This window comes from Papilio xuthus, unplaced genomic scaffold, assembly GCF_000836235.2.
Source record: "Papilio xuthus unplaced genomic scaffold, Pxut_1.1 DF825928.1, whole genome shotgun sequence".
In the NCBI taxonomy this organism is placed as follows: domain Eukaryota; kingdom Metazoa; phylum Arthropoda; class Insecta; order Lepidoptera; family Papilionidae; genus Papilio; species Papilio xuthus.
Window position 1 is genome coordinate 239010 of NW_013532721.1, and position 16494 is coordinate 255503.

At 33.5% G+C, this 16494-nt stretch overlaps 3 protein-coding genes across 3 annotated transcripts in view; all 3 read left to right on the forward strand.

The window, feature by feature from the left end:
* LOC106125458 (uncharacterized serine-rich protein C215.13) overlaps positions 1-4824 on the forward strand; it is a 41928-nt gene extending 37104 nt beyond the window's left edge. The window contains exons 3-7 of the mRNA XM_013322670.1: positions 1477-1543; positions 2130-2197; positions 2332-2508; positions 2582-2948; positions 3052-4824. Coding sequence (XP_013178124.1) covers positions 1477-1543; positions 2130-2197; positions 2332-2508; positions 2582-2948; positions 3052-4493 — 2121 coding nt within the window. The 3' untranslated portion in view covers positions 4494-4824. The remainder of the gene's footprint in view (positions 1-1476; positions 1544-2129; positions 2198-2331; positions 2509-2581; positions 2949-3051) is intronic.
* A 400-nt stretch (positions 4825-5224) lies between these two features.
* Positions 5225-10950, forward strand: LOC106125018 (putative leucine-rich repeat-containing protein DDB_G0290503). The gene is made up of 17 exons (XM_013322106.1): positions 5225-5388; positions 5733-6254; positions 6481-6546; positions 6896-6959; positions 7226-7258; positions 7338-7379; positions 7445-7743; positions 7905-8149; positions 8222-8328; positions 8585-8697; positions 8845-8947; positions 9020-9132; positions 9329-9529; positions 9604-9962; positions 10036-10156; positions 10552-10639; positions 10742-10950. The coding sequence occupies exons 1-17, from the start codon at positions 5326-5328 to the stop codon at positions 10888-10890; spliced, it is 2688 nt and encodes an 895-aa protein (XP_013177560.1). The 5' UTR covers positions 5225-5325; the 3' UTR covers positions 10891-10950.
* Positions 10951-11200: 250 nt separating this feature from the next.
* Positions 11201-13875, forward strand: eIF2Bgamma (eukaryotic translation initiation factor 2B subunit gamma). The gene is made up of 5 exons (XM_013322202.1): positions 11201-11327; positions 11442-11619; positions 11720-12546; positions 12964-13193; positions 13561-13875. The coding sequence occupies exons 2-5, from the start codon at positions 11460-11462 to the stop codon at positions 13721-13723; spliced, it is 1380 nt and encodes a 459-aa protein (XP_013177656.1). The 5' UTR covers positions 11201-11327; positions 11442-11459; the 3' UTR covers positions 13724-13875.
* The last annotated feature ends 2619 nt before the right edge of the window (positions 13876-16494 follow it).

Consider the following 16494-nt stretch of genomic DNA (forward strand, 5'->3'; position numbering starts at 1 on the left):
GTCCCCACCGAGAGGCTCGGAACCTACCCTAAGTTAGGGGTGACTAGGTCAGAGTCGCTGGCCAAGTGTGGGTTGGTTGGATTCACTCTTATCTTTGAATTTCTTCTCAGATATGTGCAGGTTGCATCACGATGTTTTCCTTGAAGAACGTCGGATAGATGAACACATGTTAATCAGAAATTTAAAAACACATTGGAACATGGCGGGATTCGAACCCAATACCTGCAGATTGCAATTCAAGTGCTATACCCCTGAGCCACCGACGCACTTATTGAATTAAATAGTGCACTGTTTACATCAATCTGATTGAGCAATTTTAAACATTTTAACAATATGCAATTATTACACTTCCATCCATAAATCAGTTATTATATCTGACTAGCTTGTTTAGTAACAAAAAGATTGCATAGTATTTTTGTATAACATCTTTGAGTAGCTTCACCATCATTCTTAATCAAAAAGTGTATCAAATGTTATCTTTGAAATGTTTAATTGTTACGTTATGTAACTTAGTATGGGGCGTATCGGAACATTTCATTGTGGATGATTACTTATAAATGTCGAAACATTGTCGTGTCCTGATGTTCGTGCGAATATTGCATTTCTATTGTTTCTATTATAACATTTATATTGCGATATTGAAACCAATTAATTTATTAAGTGCCACAATAACGAATACCATGAATGTGTTTTTAAGTAGAAGTAAATCGTTATCGATAATGACATCTTACAAATCTCTATTTAATAAATTCAATTAAATTTATCTTTTAACAATAGAATTCGATAATCTCTGCCCTTCAAGGTCATGGTTATAATTATTTTACTTTACCATTTTAATTTTTATTTTATCTATATATTGAAGTACTTATTATATTCTTATATATGCAGATTTATATTATTAGTGATGAAAATTCTAAAGAGAAAATTCATACCTTTTAACTAATCAGAAAAAACTCAACGCTGGAAACCGAATTCTCTTAATCCTCATATTGGAAAAACAGAGTCAAAAATGCATTAAAATAAACCAAATATTTTACAAGTAATTATCTCTAATCATATGGCAGCTAAGGTGATTTTTCGTTTTCTGTAATGACCTTAAATTATTAGTTAGCCTTAGCCGTCGAATATATTATAAATATAGTATATTATATTTATTGGATTATAAGCCCATTACCAAACAGTCGGATATTGTTATATTCACGTTGACCGCCTGCCGAATCTTCAGATTTTTGCGGTACGACTTTATTTATTTCTAAGTGTTAGTTCACTTATTTGTATTGTAAAACATTTTTCTAGAAATTTTCGAATTCCTACTTACGCATCTTTATAGAAAAAAAATATAGGCTAGACAAATGTTGTCGTAATCTAAAAAGTCTGCATCTTAGACACAAGACACTGTACCTACTAAATTTATGGAATAATTAGTGTAATAACAATAAAAAAAAATAATTAACATGATAATTATATCGGTTCCAGATGCGGCGACAGGCTCGGATCTCAATAGGAGGCGCGCTCGTAGTGCGTTCCGCTTCAGCTCTTCAAGGTAATCTTACTAATCTTGCTTCTTTCTAATATTATAAATGCGAATTTTTAGATGGATGGATGGATGTTTGTTTAAAAGTATTTCGTAAACGGCATGGATCTCGCTGAAATTTGGTATTGATGTAGAACAATGTGGTAGAACACATAGGCTACTTATTAAGTTTTTTTTTTCATTCCGCGCGGACGGAGTCCCGGGTGACAACTATTTATTACAATTTAATTTAATATTACTACATTATACTGTAACCAGAATCAGTAGTAGTAGTAGTAACGTGTATGTAGTAATAGAACCACTAACAGACGCAGAGTCCGCAACATATTTGAAACAAATGGACAGGTTCGACCGATGAAGTACCACGACCATATAGAAGACAATAAAAATTAGAAGAAGATCACGCAAATTCAGTTGCGGAACTGATGTTACGTACATACCGCTTATCTGGTTTTCATTGAATAAGTAACCGATGCCTTACAGAATACCAAAACATCCCTCCTTATTGGTATTGCTTATTTGCACTACTTCACCCCTTATCATACAGAACTCATGTGCAACAGTTTTATCTTAAGCAATACTTTTTATGTTACAGTTTGGCTGTGGTTGCTGATATTCGTATTCCAGAATGAATTCAGAATATCGAGGTCCATTCAACCAGGCGTAAGAATTTCTTTTTTTATAACACTGGAACAACCTTTATTTTCTTTCCACAAAATTAGTAACGGATACTAGAGGGAAAAATTATCGTCTATAGTACTATAACATGTTTTAATTATTATATCTTACTCTTTCAGTACTTGGACTTCGACAATCTTCCCGAGACGAACTTTACATGCGCTGGCAAAGTTATCGGTGGATATTACGCTGACTTAGAGACGTCTTGTCAAATGTTCCACGTATGCACCGTCGGCCAACAGGATGAGCCGATGGATATAAAGTTCCTTTGTCTTAATGGCACTGTTTTTGATCAAGTAAGTAATAATAATAACTAATTCATTCTAATCACATTGACAATTCAGTCTTAACCCAATAATTCTTTTACAGGAAACGCGAGTTTGTGAAAGAGTGGATGAAGTAGATTGCACAAAGTCAGAAAAGTTCTACAGTTTAAATTTAGAATTATATGGAAGCACTGCACCACCTATTATACAACCAGAAATAAGCAGTAAACCTCAAACTAATCCAACTGAACAGTCATATACTATAACTACTAAAACTAGTACGGAGGACTTATCAGATCCCTTCGTTAATGAAAGTTCAACATCATCTAATGATAAGACACAAGACCTTTCAGCAGATACATTAGACTCGACGGATGATCCAATTCAAGATGTAAAAAAAGAAGAAAAAGTATCTAAAAGTCCGTCAACACAGACGGCACCAGTTAAGAATGTTGAATCAATGAACGATGGTAAATATTACTCACATTATAATAGTTATTTATTGCGTAAACATATTTACGACGTAGAAAAATATGTATATTCTTATTATAAATAAAAATGTAATATTTTCAGAATATCGAGTAGAAGATGATATTGATGATGAATACGAAGAATTTTACTCGCATCCTGCAACAACTTCCAGTTCACAATCAATAACAACAACATCAACGACGACTCAGCCACCTGTAGCTAGAACATCAACAACTACTTCCACAACGAGGCGGCCGCCTTCTACTTCGTCTACAATATCGTCACAAGCTCCTGTAACACATTCGTCTTCAACACCGTCTAATCAACCTTTAACAACTATCGATCCATCACTACTTTCGCCTCAAGAATTTATATATCGCCATCGTGGGCCAGGGTCTGAAGCTATTTCTTTTCAGCGTCAAAGTTTCCGTCCTGCCGATGGTGTATTCATAACTCACGCTCCGCCACAACAATTTGATCATTTTCAATATGAATCTTCAAGAACAGCACCGCGTCCTGTGTCCCGTCCTACGCCATTTGTACAGAGACCACAACCGTTCCGAGCTACTACACATGACCCGAGAGATCAACTCCTGCGCCCAGGACCTTCCTCTCAGCCTTCTGAGAGGCACGAAACGTCCGTTAAACATCGCTCACAACCTTATCCTTCAGTGTTACCTTCACAACAATCATTACCGTTTAATTTTTACTACGACCGAAAACGAAGTGATGATCTGTCATCCGAAAAAGAGTCACCTCCAAGTGCTCGATCAGTTGCCCCACCTACTATATCAGAACGGCCATACAATAAACCGAAAAGTCCTCCGCGAGTTATCGTCACTGCTAGTGCCTCAGTTAGTGATAGTAATGGAAAAAAATTGAATTATACCGTAGGCAACGTAGTTAGCGCCGTAAAACCTATTGTAGCAATAAATTACGACGATTACAAAGAATCTGATCTGATTTTCGATCCCTTCTTTCTCGATGTGCCAAAACTGAATAAGCGAAGAAAAACAAGATCAAGCAAACACAGAAAAATATTTACAGTTCCTGCAACGGCAACTATACCCACAAACTTAGTATCCAAAAGTAGCATCGAATCGACGCTCCCTCCGGCTACTTCTAGAGCGACTACTATTAAAATTACTTTTACAACACCCTCTACAACGACGACAACGGCTGCCTGGAACCCTGAAGATTATGTCGATGACAACTATGAACCACATGCGTATCTGCCCCCTATTCCTCCACTAGCCGTTTTCGTATCTCAGGAACGTGTTAAACATACAAAAGTAGATAAAGAATCAAAAACCAATGTAAGTAAGGATGAATTGAATCCAATAGAATTATCAACAAAGAACGTTGGTCGCAAGGATGATTCCCGGCCGACGCCGTCTGCGGTGCAGATGATCTCTAGTCAAAGCGCGGGTATTTCAGCAGCGGCTGGCGATGGGTCGCGTGAAGTGACGCCAAGCGCGCCGCTGCCCGTGCAGGCGCCTGCCTGCGCTTCATCGCGCTCCACTGACTGTCGGAATCGTGCCTAATAAATAGCTCACTTTATTTGTAGATTAATAGACGGATATTTAATAGGTAGTAAATTTTATAATTTTTCAAGCAAACGACGTGTTACTGTGTTTCTATTTAATTTGTTTTAAATATTATATTTGAAAGAACTCATATTTTTCTAATTAAGTTAGTAAATATTTGTTATTCCGAGACATGATTGTACATACGTTAGGAAATATCAACATTAAGAAATAATTTTTATATTTTCCTAAAACTTTTAAGTCCAGATTTCATAACTATAATAAATTTTATGAGGACGTTTTGTACATACATTATGTATCCTAAAATATATTATTTTGTAACATTTTAAATGTCTATTCTTTTATTTCCCATAATAATAATTTTACCACGTTATTAAAATTAAGGGATTATCAGTAATTTGGTTCAGGCAACAAAGTTAAAGAAAGCAATTATACATTTCCGACTTTGGCTGGATTGCGCCATCATCGTGTGTAAACTTATTTTGATACATTTTGTCAAATTTTAGATACATCGATACATCAGCATCGTTTGCCATTGTTTTAGTCGTACTTTTACTCTAAAACAGTTAACTAGTTAAAGAAATAGCCATAACAAAGAAAATGTTTGGGTTAGCAATTAAAGTTTAATTTCATTTGTGCCCACCCGGTGAAATAAGCTCGTTGGACTTTATAAAAATACACAAACTTTTTGATGAAGTTATTAATTTTCGATGCCGTTTTACTTTTAAATTGAAACGTCAAAATTAATCAAACCGTCTAGATTTGGTAGAAATCAAAACTAATTTTTGATAAAATATATGAAATAATATAATAGTGAAAAACTACAAAAATGTCTAATTATAGCATTATGAGTGTGAAAGATATGATCGAAATGGCTTTCGGAGATCCACGGGTGAGTACCATAATAATATTAACAAAAGGTCAAAATTATTAGTATATAAGTGTTTTGCCTCAGAGTTGATCATGTCTATATAAATTTGGTAAAACATGACCATTTCTAGCAGAGTACCAATTGCCTCGTGAATTGTATGAAGGGATAAATAGCCTGGGCATTACTAAGTAAATACCTATATGATATAAAATTATAGGATAAAAACCACCATGAACTTTATAAGTACTTTCTTTTCTAAAGTTTTGTACCTAAAAAATAAATCAAACCATCCTTGTATATAATCTATATTAACGTGGCTTTAAACAATGGTGTAATTACAAAATTATTTTCCATATATTTTTCAGATTGACGTCGTTAATTTTAAACTAATCCAGACGATTTTGTATCTGCTCGCTCGTCAATTGCGTTTATTGGGTCGTCGTGTGGAAGTCAATGTTGAACAGCCTTTTACATCGCCTCCCCGGAGCAATTTTATTGTGACTGAACTTAAAATGCAAGCCGCAGCGCCTAGAAAGCCGAAACGAGCAAAGTTATCGGAAACCGATTCAACAGACATAACCGCTGAAAAAACACCATCTCACGGAAAACCTTTAAAGTCTGGAGGTGGTGCTCAAGATTCTACAAAAAGTGATCCCAGATCCACTGCAATTGACTCAAAGAAAGGAGTCACTGATTCAAAGAAAACAGTTACTGAAGCACCAAAAAGAGGTGCTGATCCCAGGCAAGATGCTGTTGAACCAAGAAGAGGAGTTTCTGATCCCAGACAAGGCGGGACCGTAGCTAAGTCAAGAGAAACTGATGCAAGAAAAACTTTAGTTGATCCTAGAAGAGGAGTGTCTGACCCACGATACGATGGTAGATCACAGGTAAATTATAAAATTATACAGTCTTTAACCCTGGGTTTCTGAGACCAAAATCCGCGTTTTGAACATATTCTTATCTCTATTTTGTCAAAGATATTGACAGGGACGACGATATGTTTATACAGAGATTTTGTTCTCGCAACCTAACTCGGTAACTGGAGTTTATTACGTTGTCATTACACTCAAACAGTTAAAGAACTTAAAATTTCTAACCTAGACTCCCTAACAGGATGACCAGAGCATACTTGGTGAGATTGAAGAGAAAAGAGAACGTGTGCTACGTGTGATTCGTCAGGTTTAATATTGTCATATCATCGTGTCTTTAACATTTGTTTTTATTTTTTTTACAGCAAAAAATTAAATATAATTTTTGTTTTTCTTTGCTTTTTTTCGTTTTTTTTTTGTTTTATTCATGCAACATTACAGGTGCGTATGCTATTAATATTGTTTACATTCTGTCAACGAGTTACTATGAAGTCTAGCAATCTATATGAATCTGTAGAAAGCTTGAGTTAAATTTGTTCTTTTGTCTACTTAGATAAATTACTTTTAGCATACACACAAAAGGATTAAAACTGTTTATGAAAACGGTCATTGCAGATTTCAAACAAGAAATATCCGTTAATAAACGTTATTTTTTATAGAGAGCAGATTCACGAGAAGAAGCTGAAAAATCTCCAACACCAATGGCATCGCTTGATTCCATAGGTATTTAAATACAAATAACGTTAGTAGAAGTCATAAAAACATTAACAACATGATAGCAATAATCTTAGGTATACTTATTGGTCTTTTATATATTGTCTTTTCATTGTCCTCGAAGCAAGGTGTAAGTGGCAATGATAACATTTGGTTAATCTTACGTTAACTTTATATTAAACTACTTGCCTAAATCGAAATGTATATTATAGCTAATCGTGCTATAGAAAGTAATGGAATGAATATAAATTACAATTAACATTTATATTTATATTTTATAGAAATGCAGTATGAAAAGCTGTTAATCGGTATGATTATTTGCAGTATATTCTTATGCCAATAATTTTTTACATATAACTAAGTTTAATACTATTTAAATGCCTACAGTTGAACGGACCTCTTCTGAAGAAACTAGGATTGGCACTGAAGGTAATATCATTTTTAATATTCTTGCTTGAAATTGATTCTAATAATTGATAGATTATATTTAACAGATCCTCGCTCAACAATGAAAACGCGTAGGCTATCTGTAGTAACACAAGATCAGTTTCAAGCTTTAGTTGAGAAAGTCCGAGAACTACAGAACCAGTTTGGCGGAGTTCCTTCAGCTAGATTTCCAGATAATATAGAACTAATGCAGCAACTAAGGAGAGGAGCTTCTTTAACTGATGCTATGGCTGCATTACAATTGTCAGCTCGTCTTGAAGCGGCTGAAAAAACATTAGGCCAAATGTTATCACTTATTACCACTATCGCTGGTGGTACTCCCGGAATAGACGCAGCCGGGATTGAGGTAAATCATTATCAAGACTAACTTGAAATAAATTAAATAAATAAAAACTTTCAACAAAATTAATATGCTTAACATGCTTATTACGATCATTATCCTGTAATACTTTTATCTATTTGACCTTATTTCTAAACACATCAGTAACGGATTATAAAATCCTTCAGACTTTAAAGAGGGCAACCATCAAAACACGGGAAACAGCTTACGGTGAAAAAAAGTTGACCGAGCAATTCCGTGCAAAAGATCGCGACACGTCACCCGCTATGAAACCAACTACATTACAACCAACAACTCTGAAGACAATTTCAGAAGAAACCAAACAACCATCAACGTTTACATATACTCAAAGTGCAGCTGGACAAGCAGAAAGTGTACTGGAAGAGCCTGTGATCACATTTAATGATCTAAAGTAATGTTACTAAAATCTTACTATGTCGATTCTATATGTTAACGATTCCTCTTATAATTCGTTTCATTTCAGCCATGCATTAGAAAAATTGCAAGTTGAAATACTAAATGAAGTCAGAGCCTTAAATAATGTCAATACTGAAAGTGCTAATAATGCCTTAAGGATGACAAAAAAATTAGGTTAGATAATTTTACATGTATGTTTTTATTTATCAAATTAACTGTTGCCCGCGACTCCGTCCGCGCAGAATTTTAAAAAATTAAATGAGTAGTCATGTGTTCTTCCAGACTATGTACCACATCTGTGCCAAATTTCATCAAGATCCGTTGAGCAGTTCCGGCGATACCTTCAAACAAACATCCATTCATCTAAACATTTGCATTCATAATATTAGTATGATAAGTCAAAAAATAACTTTTGTTTCAATGAAAATAGATATGAAAATAGAGGGCTTGTCACAGCTAGCGCCGAAGATGAACGATTTAGAAAAACTTGTCTCAAATTATGCTGAACAAATTAATGCTTTGGACACTGGCTTAAGTGCACAGGTAAAGTAGTCAAAATGTTCAATAAAAATCTCGCTGACAGTCATATCATTTTTGTCCTGTGTTTATTTTAATCTTAGCTAAAATCTTACCTGAATACTTAGGTTGACCAAAAGATTATTACTGGTAAATTATTATTTATTATGACAGATGACTGATTACCATGAAAACTTGAATCAAATGCAACACGACTTGGAAGTTGCTTTAGAGACAATGGCCGAGGCACTCGCGAACACTGGCTCTGATACTGAAGGTTTGCTAACAAAAAAAATTGTTCATGATCTCAAGTATATGTAACTCTATAATAACACAATTGCTTTAACAGTTGTAGCAGAATTGAACACTAAACTTGGATTTGTTCAAGAAGATATTGATAGAGCAGCGGTAAAACAAAAGGAATTAATGGAAATGCAAAATGCTCTACATATTGAACTGCGAGTACGTTTGAATTTTTTAGTAATAAAATAGGAATTATTACTCATTGCTCAAATATAATCTGTTTTCAATGTGACTTGTGACATTTGAAAAAATATTATTAAATTTTGCCTCTGTATGGAAACAAAAAAATATCTTATTTCCTAGGTTTAGTTGTTAGATTAAAGTTGTTATTATAAATCGTATTTAAACTTGTTAGGGTCTATGGCAAGAAATCGAAGTACTGAGGGAAGTAAAACCCGATAGAGACGAAGTTGCGGATGCCCTTCGCGATAAAGCTGGACTTAAGGCATTGAATGGTCTGGTGTCACAAAACCATTTCGATGCTGTCCGTGGAGATTTCCAAAAGAGTGTTGCTGCTGCTTACGACAAATTTAACAATCAAGAAATAGTCTGGCAGGTAAAAAAATAAAATATAAAGTCTAAGTAGATATCTAGTTCTAATTTAATCATGATTCTATTATTTTATTCCAGAAAGCTATTGACGATATTTTTAGAGAACTGAGCGAAAAAGCTGATTGGGTTCAGCTGAATAGCTTGTCTAATGATATCGATAATAAGCTCAAAATGCTAAACAGCAGGGCTCAATTAATCATGGACATTCTCGGAGAACCAGTTGCTGCAGCTACCACTAAAAAGCTTTTCCGTGATTCTGCTTGTCTATCTTGTTCCACACCTGCACATATGGAGACGACAGAAACCGACACCATCCCAAAACTCCCAGAATTTCCAAAGCCAGCACAGAAAGCTCTCGATACTGAACAAACTTCAAAACCGACAGAAGAACATGTCTGCATACCGGGTAGACCTATACCTCATGTAATAGACCCGAGGTAATAAAAATATCGATTTATTAAAAAAAAATTGCATGATATGGACAAAAGTCAATAAATCTTTTTTTTACAGATCTGAGTTCTGCAAACGTTATTGTGGTGGTGGGGCTATAGGACGTCCGATAAAGAAATATGACCCGATAAGATTTGTTTCCTCAACACTTAAAACTACTGCCATTGGAACCGATGGAAAAGTAATATATATTATATACTAATATATTATATTAATAATATATATTATATTTATAATATAGTTCTTTGGCATGGGCATCGCCAGGGTGCGTAGGAACGGGCAGCTAAAGACACGTATAGAGCATTGGAAAATTATTTTAAAAGCTACTTCGAATAATACCATATTAATGGTAGTTATCATAGCCTAGATCATCGGCTGGCGACTCCCATGAACCCCTATACATGAAAAATATAGTTTTAAGTTTTTCAGTGATTTTAGAAAGCCAACTAACAATCGATATCATTTCATGACCTTTCTAATAGGAAGAGAATAATATTTTCAAATAAGTCCTCGCCAGTGTAAACATGATTTACACAATTTACAATTAAATGAGTAAAATCTTGCTAATTTTTCTAGACTTACAAGACGGAAGAACCTTGTCAACCGTGTGTCCCATGTAATCAACCACACTCTGAAACCATTCAACCCTTGGAAGCTGATCAAGGTACAAAATGGGAACGAATTTGAAATGTTTTTACTCTAAAATAAAATGCTAATTTATTTGAATTTTAAGGAAATAATAACTTACATACATGTTTCATTTTAGCTCCAAAATTTAAAGAGGAACTCGTATCTGATGTAACGGCGCCGTCTGATTATTTTATGCAGGACGCATCTAGTTTAGAACAACAGCCTGAGCCCGAGACGGGGAACAGCGTATCTGTGACACCAACACTTCCTTTAGATGACGACTAAAAATCAAATTAATTTTCTTCATGCCAAGAATGTGCTTACATTAAAATTTATTTCCTTTTTGCTCTGCCTTTTTTTCTCATGGGTAAAAATAAATTAATAATACATCATATTCCCCGTTCAACGATACTGTCGCAACAGCAGCTGGTAGCAGACAAAACACTGGTAATTTATGGCGGCTATGTATCAAAATCTGTAGCATCATAGGTCCGCTACAATTTTTTGTAATGAAATATTGTAAAACTCAAAAAGTTGCTACTTTTAATATTTACTGGTAAAACATAACGTAAATGTCAATTTGATCCATCGTGTTTTGACGTTTGATTATCTTTAATTTGACACGAAAATAGCAATTTATTCTATATTATTTCATATACGTTCAAATTTGTCTTTTACTTCACAAAAAGCCTTTGTCTAATAGTACTGTTTCATGACAAAACGTAAGTTATTAGTGTAACAGTGTTTAAACCAATTGATGGTTTATGTCATATTCATATATTTAGTTCATATCCACGTTGTTTTCATCAAGTTTTCATCATTTATTTTGTTAATAGGTTAGGTTGTGTGCCAAGATGCATAAAATTTTGGAATTTCAAGCTGTAGTGCTAGCAGCTGGGAAAGGTTCTAGATTACCGGACGTTGGTGGCAGCGTATCGAAATGTCTTTTGCCTGTGGGGCCATATCCTGTCCTATGGTATTCATTAAATATGTTAGAAAAAGTTGGATTCCAGGGTCAGTACACTTATTTCGTTTTTTTTTATTGTTGTTTGCCATTACAGTGTTAATGACTAGTTATAATCAATGAGTATTAACTAATTAATTTCTGTTACAGAAACCATGATTGTTGTACTGGATGAAGATAAATCAAATATATTGAATGCTTTAGAGAACTGTCCCTTAAAAATCAAATATGAATTAATTGACATACCTTCAGAGGAGGATTGGGGTACAGCAAATTCATTAAAATATATCAGTAACCGTGTAACAACAGATCTAGTAGTTGTTTCTGGAGATCTCATTACAAACATCAATCTTAATGAAGTACTGAATTTGTACAGGAAACATGATGCTGCTTTAACAACTCTCTTCTTTAATAATGGTCCTGAAGAATGGCAAAAGTTGCCAGGCCTTCCGAATAAAACAAAACCTGACAGAGATCTAGTTTGTGTGGATGAAGAAACACAAAGACTTGTCTTTCTTGCCAGTGCTAGTGATTTCGAAGGAAATGTTTCAATACCAAAATTATTAGTTAAAAAGTTTGAATCTATCAACATGCACAGTAGATTACTTGATGCTCATGTATATGTTATGAAAAAGTGGATTATTAATTATTTTATTGATGCTGATAGGTTTACTTCAATCAAGGGTGAACTCATACCACTTATAGTAAAGAAACAGCTTTCTAAACCTAAGAATCCGGCAGAGAAAAAAGGTACTTCGGAGAAAAATGTTGAATTATTTAAGGATATCTTTTATTATGCTGTTGATCATGGATATGAGAGTAAAATAAGACAAATGTCAGCGTACAATGATCACAAACTTGGAAGCAAGCCTGTCTATTGTAATGATACTTTGAGATGTTATGCTCATATACCTGATAAAAATACTTTTGGCATTAGAGTTAATACACTTTCATCATTCTGCTTGTCAAATAAAAAGGTAAATTTAATAAAATTAGTATTTAAATATACAGGATGATGTAGTAACTTCTAAGTGCCAAGTTTAATTCTAAGTTATGTGACATATTTGATAGGTTTTTGTAGCTAAATAATGTTACTATGACATTCTGACCAATGACCAAGTTCCAAATCTAAGTCTATTCCGAGATTTTTTTATTGAACATGTCAGGGTTACACCAGGTTTCTGCAACATCTTTTATTATTATGCAATATGCAACATTTGTTGTGCAAACAACTAAGAGGAATGATTTAATTATTTGTTTGCATTGAAATTTTGAGACTATAAATCGGATGTAGGGAAATTCTATACCCAGACAACATAGACTATATTTATACAAGATTTTCTTTAATCTGTGGAGATCTAGCAAGTACTATACAGTATAATCTTGTCTTTCAGATTATATCTCAGTGGGAAAATCTCACAGGGTCACCTCTGACTGACAGATTGCATCCTAACAGTGAAGTGAAGACAAAACAAATAGATGAAACATGTACAGTCGGAGAGAAAAGTTTTGTCAGTGAAAAAACATCAATTAAAAACACATTTATTGCTGCTAACTGTACTATTGAGAACAAAGTTAGGTTAACTAATTGCATTATAATGAATAATGTCACTATTAAGGAAGGGTATGTATTTTTATAAGCTTTTTTTGATCTTATTTACTATTAATTAATTTATTTGCCAGAAAACCATAGATTCAATTTCTTTGGCAATGTACATAGAGCAGTCACTTAGAGAAATCGTTAGTAAATTTTAAAAAGATTTTTAGAAGAGAATAATTTTTTTTAGCATCAATAGCCTAATGGTTAAGGGTACGGATTTTCGATTACTCGGTCGGAGGTTCGAATCCCGCCAATCGACTATTGTCGTAAACCATGTCCTAGTAGAAGCGTAGAGCTTAGTTGGAATGCTACAAGAAATATGTAAATTAATAAAAATCTGTGATTTATTAAAAAAAATATTTGTTATTTAAAAAAATTATTTACCTTACAGTTGTGTTTTACAAGATTGCATTATTTATACTGGAGCGACACTGGAAGGAAACTGTTCATTACAGTACTGTATTGTCGGGCCGCACCATTTAGTGTCGGCTTCTACTGCTGGAGTACACCAACTGTATGCCGAAACAACGGACAACATGATTACACTTGGATAGATATATTTTTTTAATTTAACTATTCTATGAGTGAATAAAAAGGCAGGTCCGAAAAAGATTAAAAACAGTTTTATAATTATCTTACACGATGTTGCATGATCGTTGATAAACGCTAAATAATCCATTTTACAGTAAAATTGATGAAATTTTTTTAATAAATAAATTAATAAAAATAAAACAGTTTATTCATAGAGAAATGTAGTTTTATTTTTTACTATTTTTAACTTACCCATCAAAGAAAAATTTATAGTAAACATCAAGTTTCACAATGTTTTCCTTCACCGTAAACATCGTATAAAAAGAGTAAGTATATTCGCAAGCTTGTGTCGAATTAGCATCGTACGTAACTAGTGTCATCATATGGGAAGGCAAGTTGCTCATGTAAGCGCTTAATTGGATATTAATGAGGGGACATTCTCGAGATATTTTTCAATTACTATCACAGTACGTTAACTCACGTTGCCCAGATTACATTGTACTAACGAAGTTTAGCGAACACATTCTAGTTTCGATTGTACTTAAAAACCACTGTGTAATAGATTTATGGGTATAAAAGAAGCAAGATAATCGGAATCCAAACGTAACATCCATTTCAGAATATCTAATTAGAATCCAAATGCTCTGACCACTACCAGAATTGCGCGATCAACCGCAAATCGTTTGCAAATTTTAACATTTACTTTCTCATAATCCATGTTGCAACTGCAGATTACTTGTTCGCCTGTGATATTGCCAATGGACAGACGTCCTCTATATTGGTTGATACTGAATATTTAAATAAATAAATTTCTACACTGGAGTAAATATGTAAAGGATCGCCTCTTAAAATCCTGTGTATACAGCCTTGAGTTAAGTCCTAATATATGTGTTAAACTCAACGATGCACTGAGCCTAACTTCTCTAAGTCTAAATGATAATCAAGGCGATTTTGTACTAAATTTACTAGGGCAACAGACGACGACGGTTTTTTCTATCCATCCCAGGCTTAAAAGATCAATTCTCAAATTACCAATAAAGCTTCTTTAGTAACCTCAACAAAATAGTATATTTATTTTAAACACTAATATGCTTAATATAAATAAATGATTACACTTTAAAAATTACATACAACGTAACAATATTCAATATTGATATATAACTTTATTTGGTAACAGCAAACTAAAGTCGCAGTTTATACAAGAAGTAAATAACGTATGTTAACTTTCTTAAAGTAAGAAGGTCATTTGAAAGCATTATTCCGAAGAACAATATGTCCTTGCTTTGAATGGGATTGACATTTTAAAACAAATGCGGAAATGGGTAATGTGTGCTTTTATTACTGAAAATAAACTGATCGGCTGCCCTAAAAGCGCGGCTCAATATCCATATAAATCTTTCCAACGTTCTATGTGATTGGAGTACTTGATTGAGTACAATGTTTCCCTCTTATGTTTGTTTGCCACGCTAGAGTAAATTCCTAAATCCCTACTTTACCTCCTCTACCTTAATAAAATTTGTACACTTGACAAATTTGAACATTAGATATATTTAATCTACATTTAATAACTATATTTTAAATAGTTTTCATTATATAGAGCCTATAGATACTTTCTCTTGCAAACATAATAAAAGACATGCATACATGCTTGTATATATATTTCTTTTGTAGTTTTGTAACGTCACCCAATTTTGTAGTCACGAATCTTCAATCACGTTCGTCTTACGTAATATCTGGCCCACTTTAAAATTTAAATTTATCTTCAATAAAATAAAGTTGAGATTTATTACATTTTTGCAAACAGTACTAGCATATTTAACACGTTAGCCAGAATGATTTTTCGAAAAACGAAAGAAATTGACCCGCTGTTTATAAGCTTTACGAGGCCTTGCAGGTCACGCTATATACAACAATTCGATTAAAAATCGTCCGACAAGCCATAGCGAGGTGCTGAATGGAAGTATGGCTTGTCGGACACATAGTCCGACACGGCAGCTAACGTGTTAAGATACATAAGATAGATATAACATACGCTCTTTTCCTTGTTTTTATCAAAACGGTTAACTATCAATAATGTCTACAAAGTGATAAAATAACTTTTATTTTAATATCGAAAGATTGTCTCTTCTTATTGTTAGAAAGAAAATCCGACACTGTGCTGGTGTATTGGCGCAACACTAGCCTTATTAAAATATCAACTTTTATGTCCCCTCACTAATCAATCTGACACTTGATTTGGTAACGAAAATGCCATAAGATTCTAACTAAAAATGTCTAAAATTATACAGGTAATATTTCCTACTGGATTAAACATTCTTTTACCAATATCCACTTTACCCAAAAATTAAAGTTGTACTTTTTGAAAATTTATCATGAAATTGTGCTCACAGCCATCATCGGTCAAGGTTGCTGGGCACAGACATCTTGTATTCACGCTCTGTTTACATTTGCTTAAACGCTCTTTTGCTGAAATGCTCTATTTGCCATTTCAGAGAAACAAAAGAACATTTATCTGTTTTTTCTGTGATAAAAGACTTTTGGTTAACTTCGTATCATTTTATCTAAGTACCCAACATAAAATTAATGCAAGATGAACATAAATACAGTAGTAATACTGATGTAGATTAATAATAAATATAGTTTTTATGAAATTATTCTTATGAATATAAACGTCAACACGACGATTGCAATGTCAATATTTTTTAATTTAATAAAATAAAATTCAATTACATTAATTTTAATAGTTTAATATGATTTTGATACGTAATATTAATAATAAATAACTAATTGAATT

Excerpts from the sequence above, each read along its gene's own strand:
- LOC106125018 (XM_013322106.1), top strand. The coding sequence starts at position 5,326 with ATGTCTAATTATAGCATTATGAGTGTGAAAGATATGATCGAAATGGCT. Across the intron at positions 5,389-5,732 it reads TGGCTTTCGGAGATCCACGG|ATTGACGTCGTTAATTTTAA; the intron begins GTGAGTACCATA and ends TATATTTTTCAG. Across the intron at positions 9,963-10,035 it reads CCTCATGTAATAGACCCGAG|ATCTGAGTTCTGCAAACGTT; the intron begins GTAATAAAAATA and ends TTTTTTTTACAG.
- eIF2Bgamma (XM_013322202.1), top strand. The coding sequence starts at position 11,460 with ATGCATAAAATTTTGGAATTTCAAGCTGTAGTGCTAGCAGCTGGGAAA. Across the intron at positions 11,620-11,719 it reads AGAAAAAGTTGGATTCCAGG|AAACCATGATTGTTGTACTG; the intron begins GTCAGTACACTT and ends TTTCTGTTACAG. Across the intron at positions 12,547-12,963 it reads TCTGCTTGTCAAATAAAAAG|ATTATATCTCAGTGGGAAAA; the intron begins GTAAATTTAATA and ends CTTGTCTTTCAG.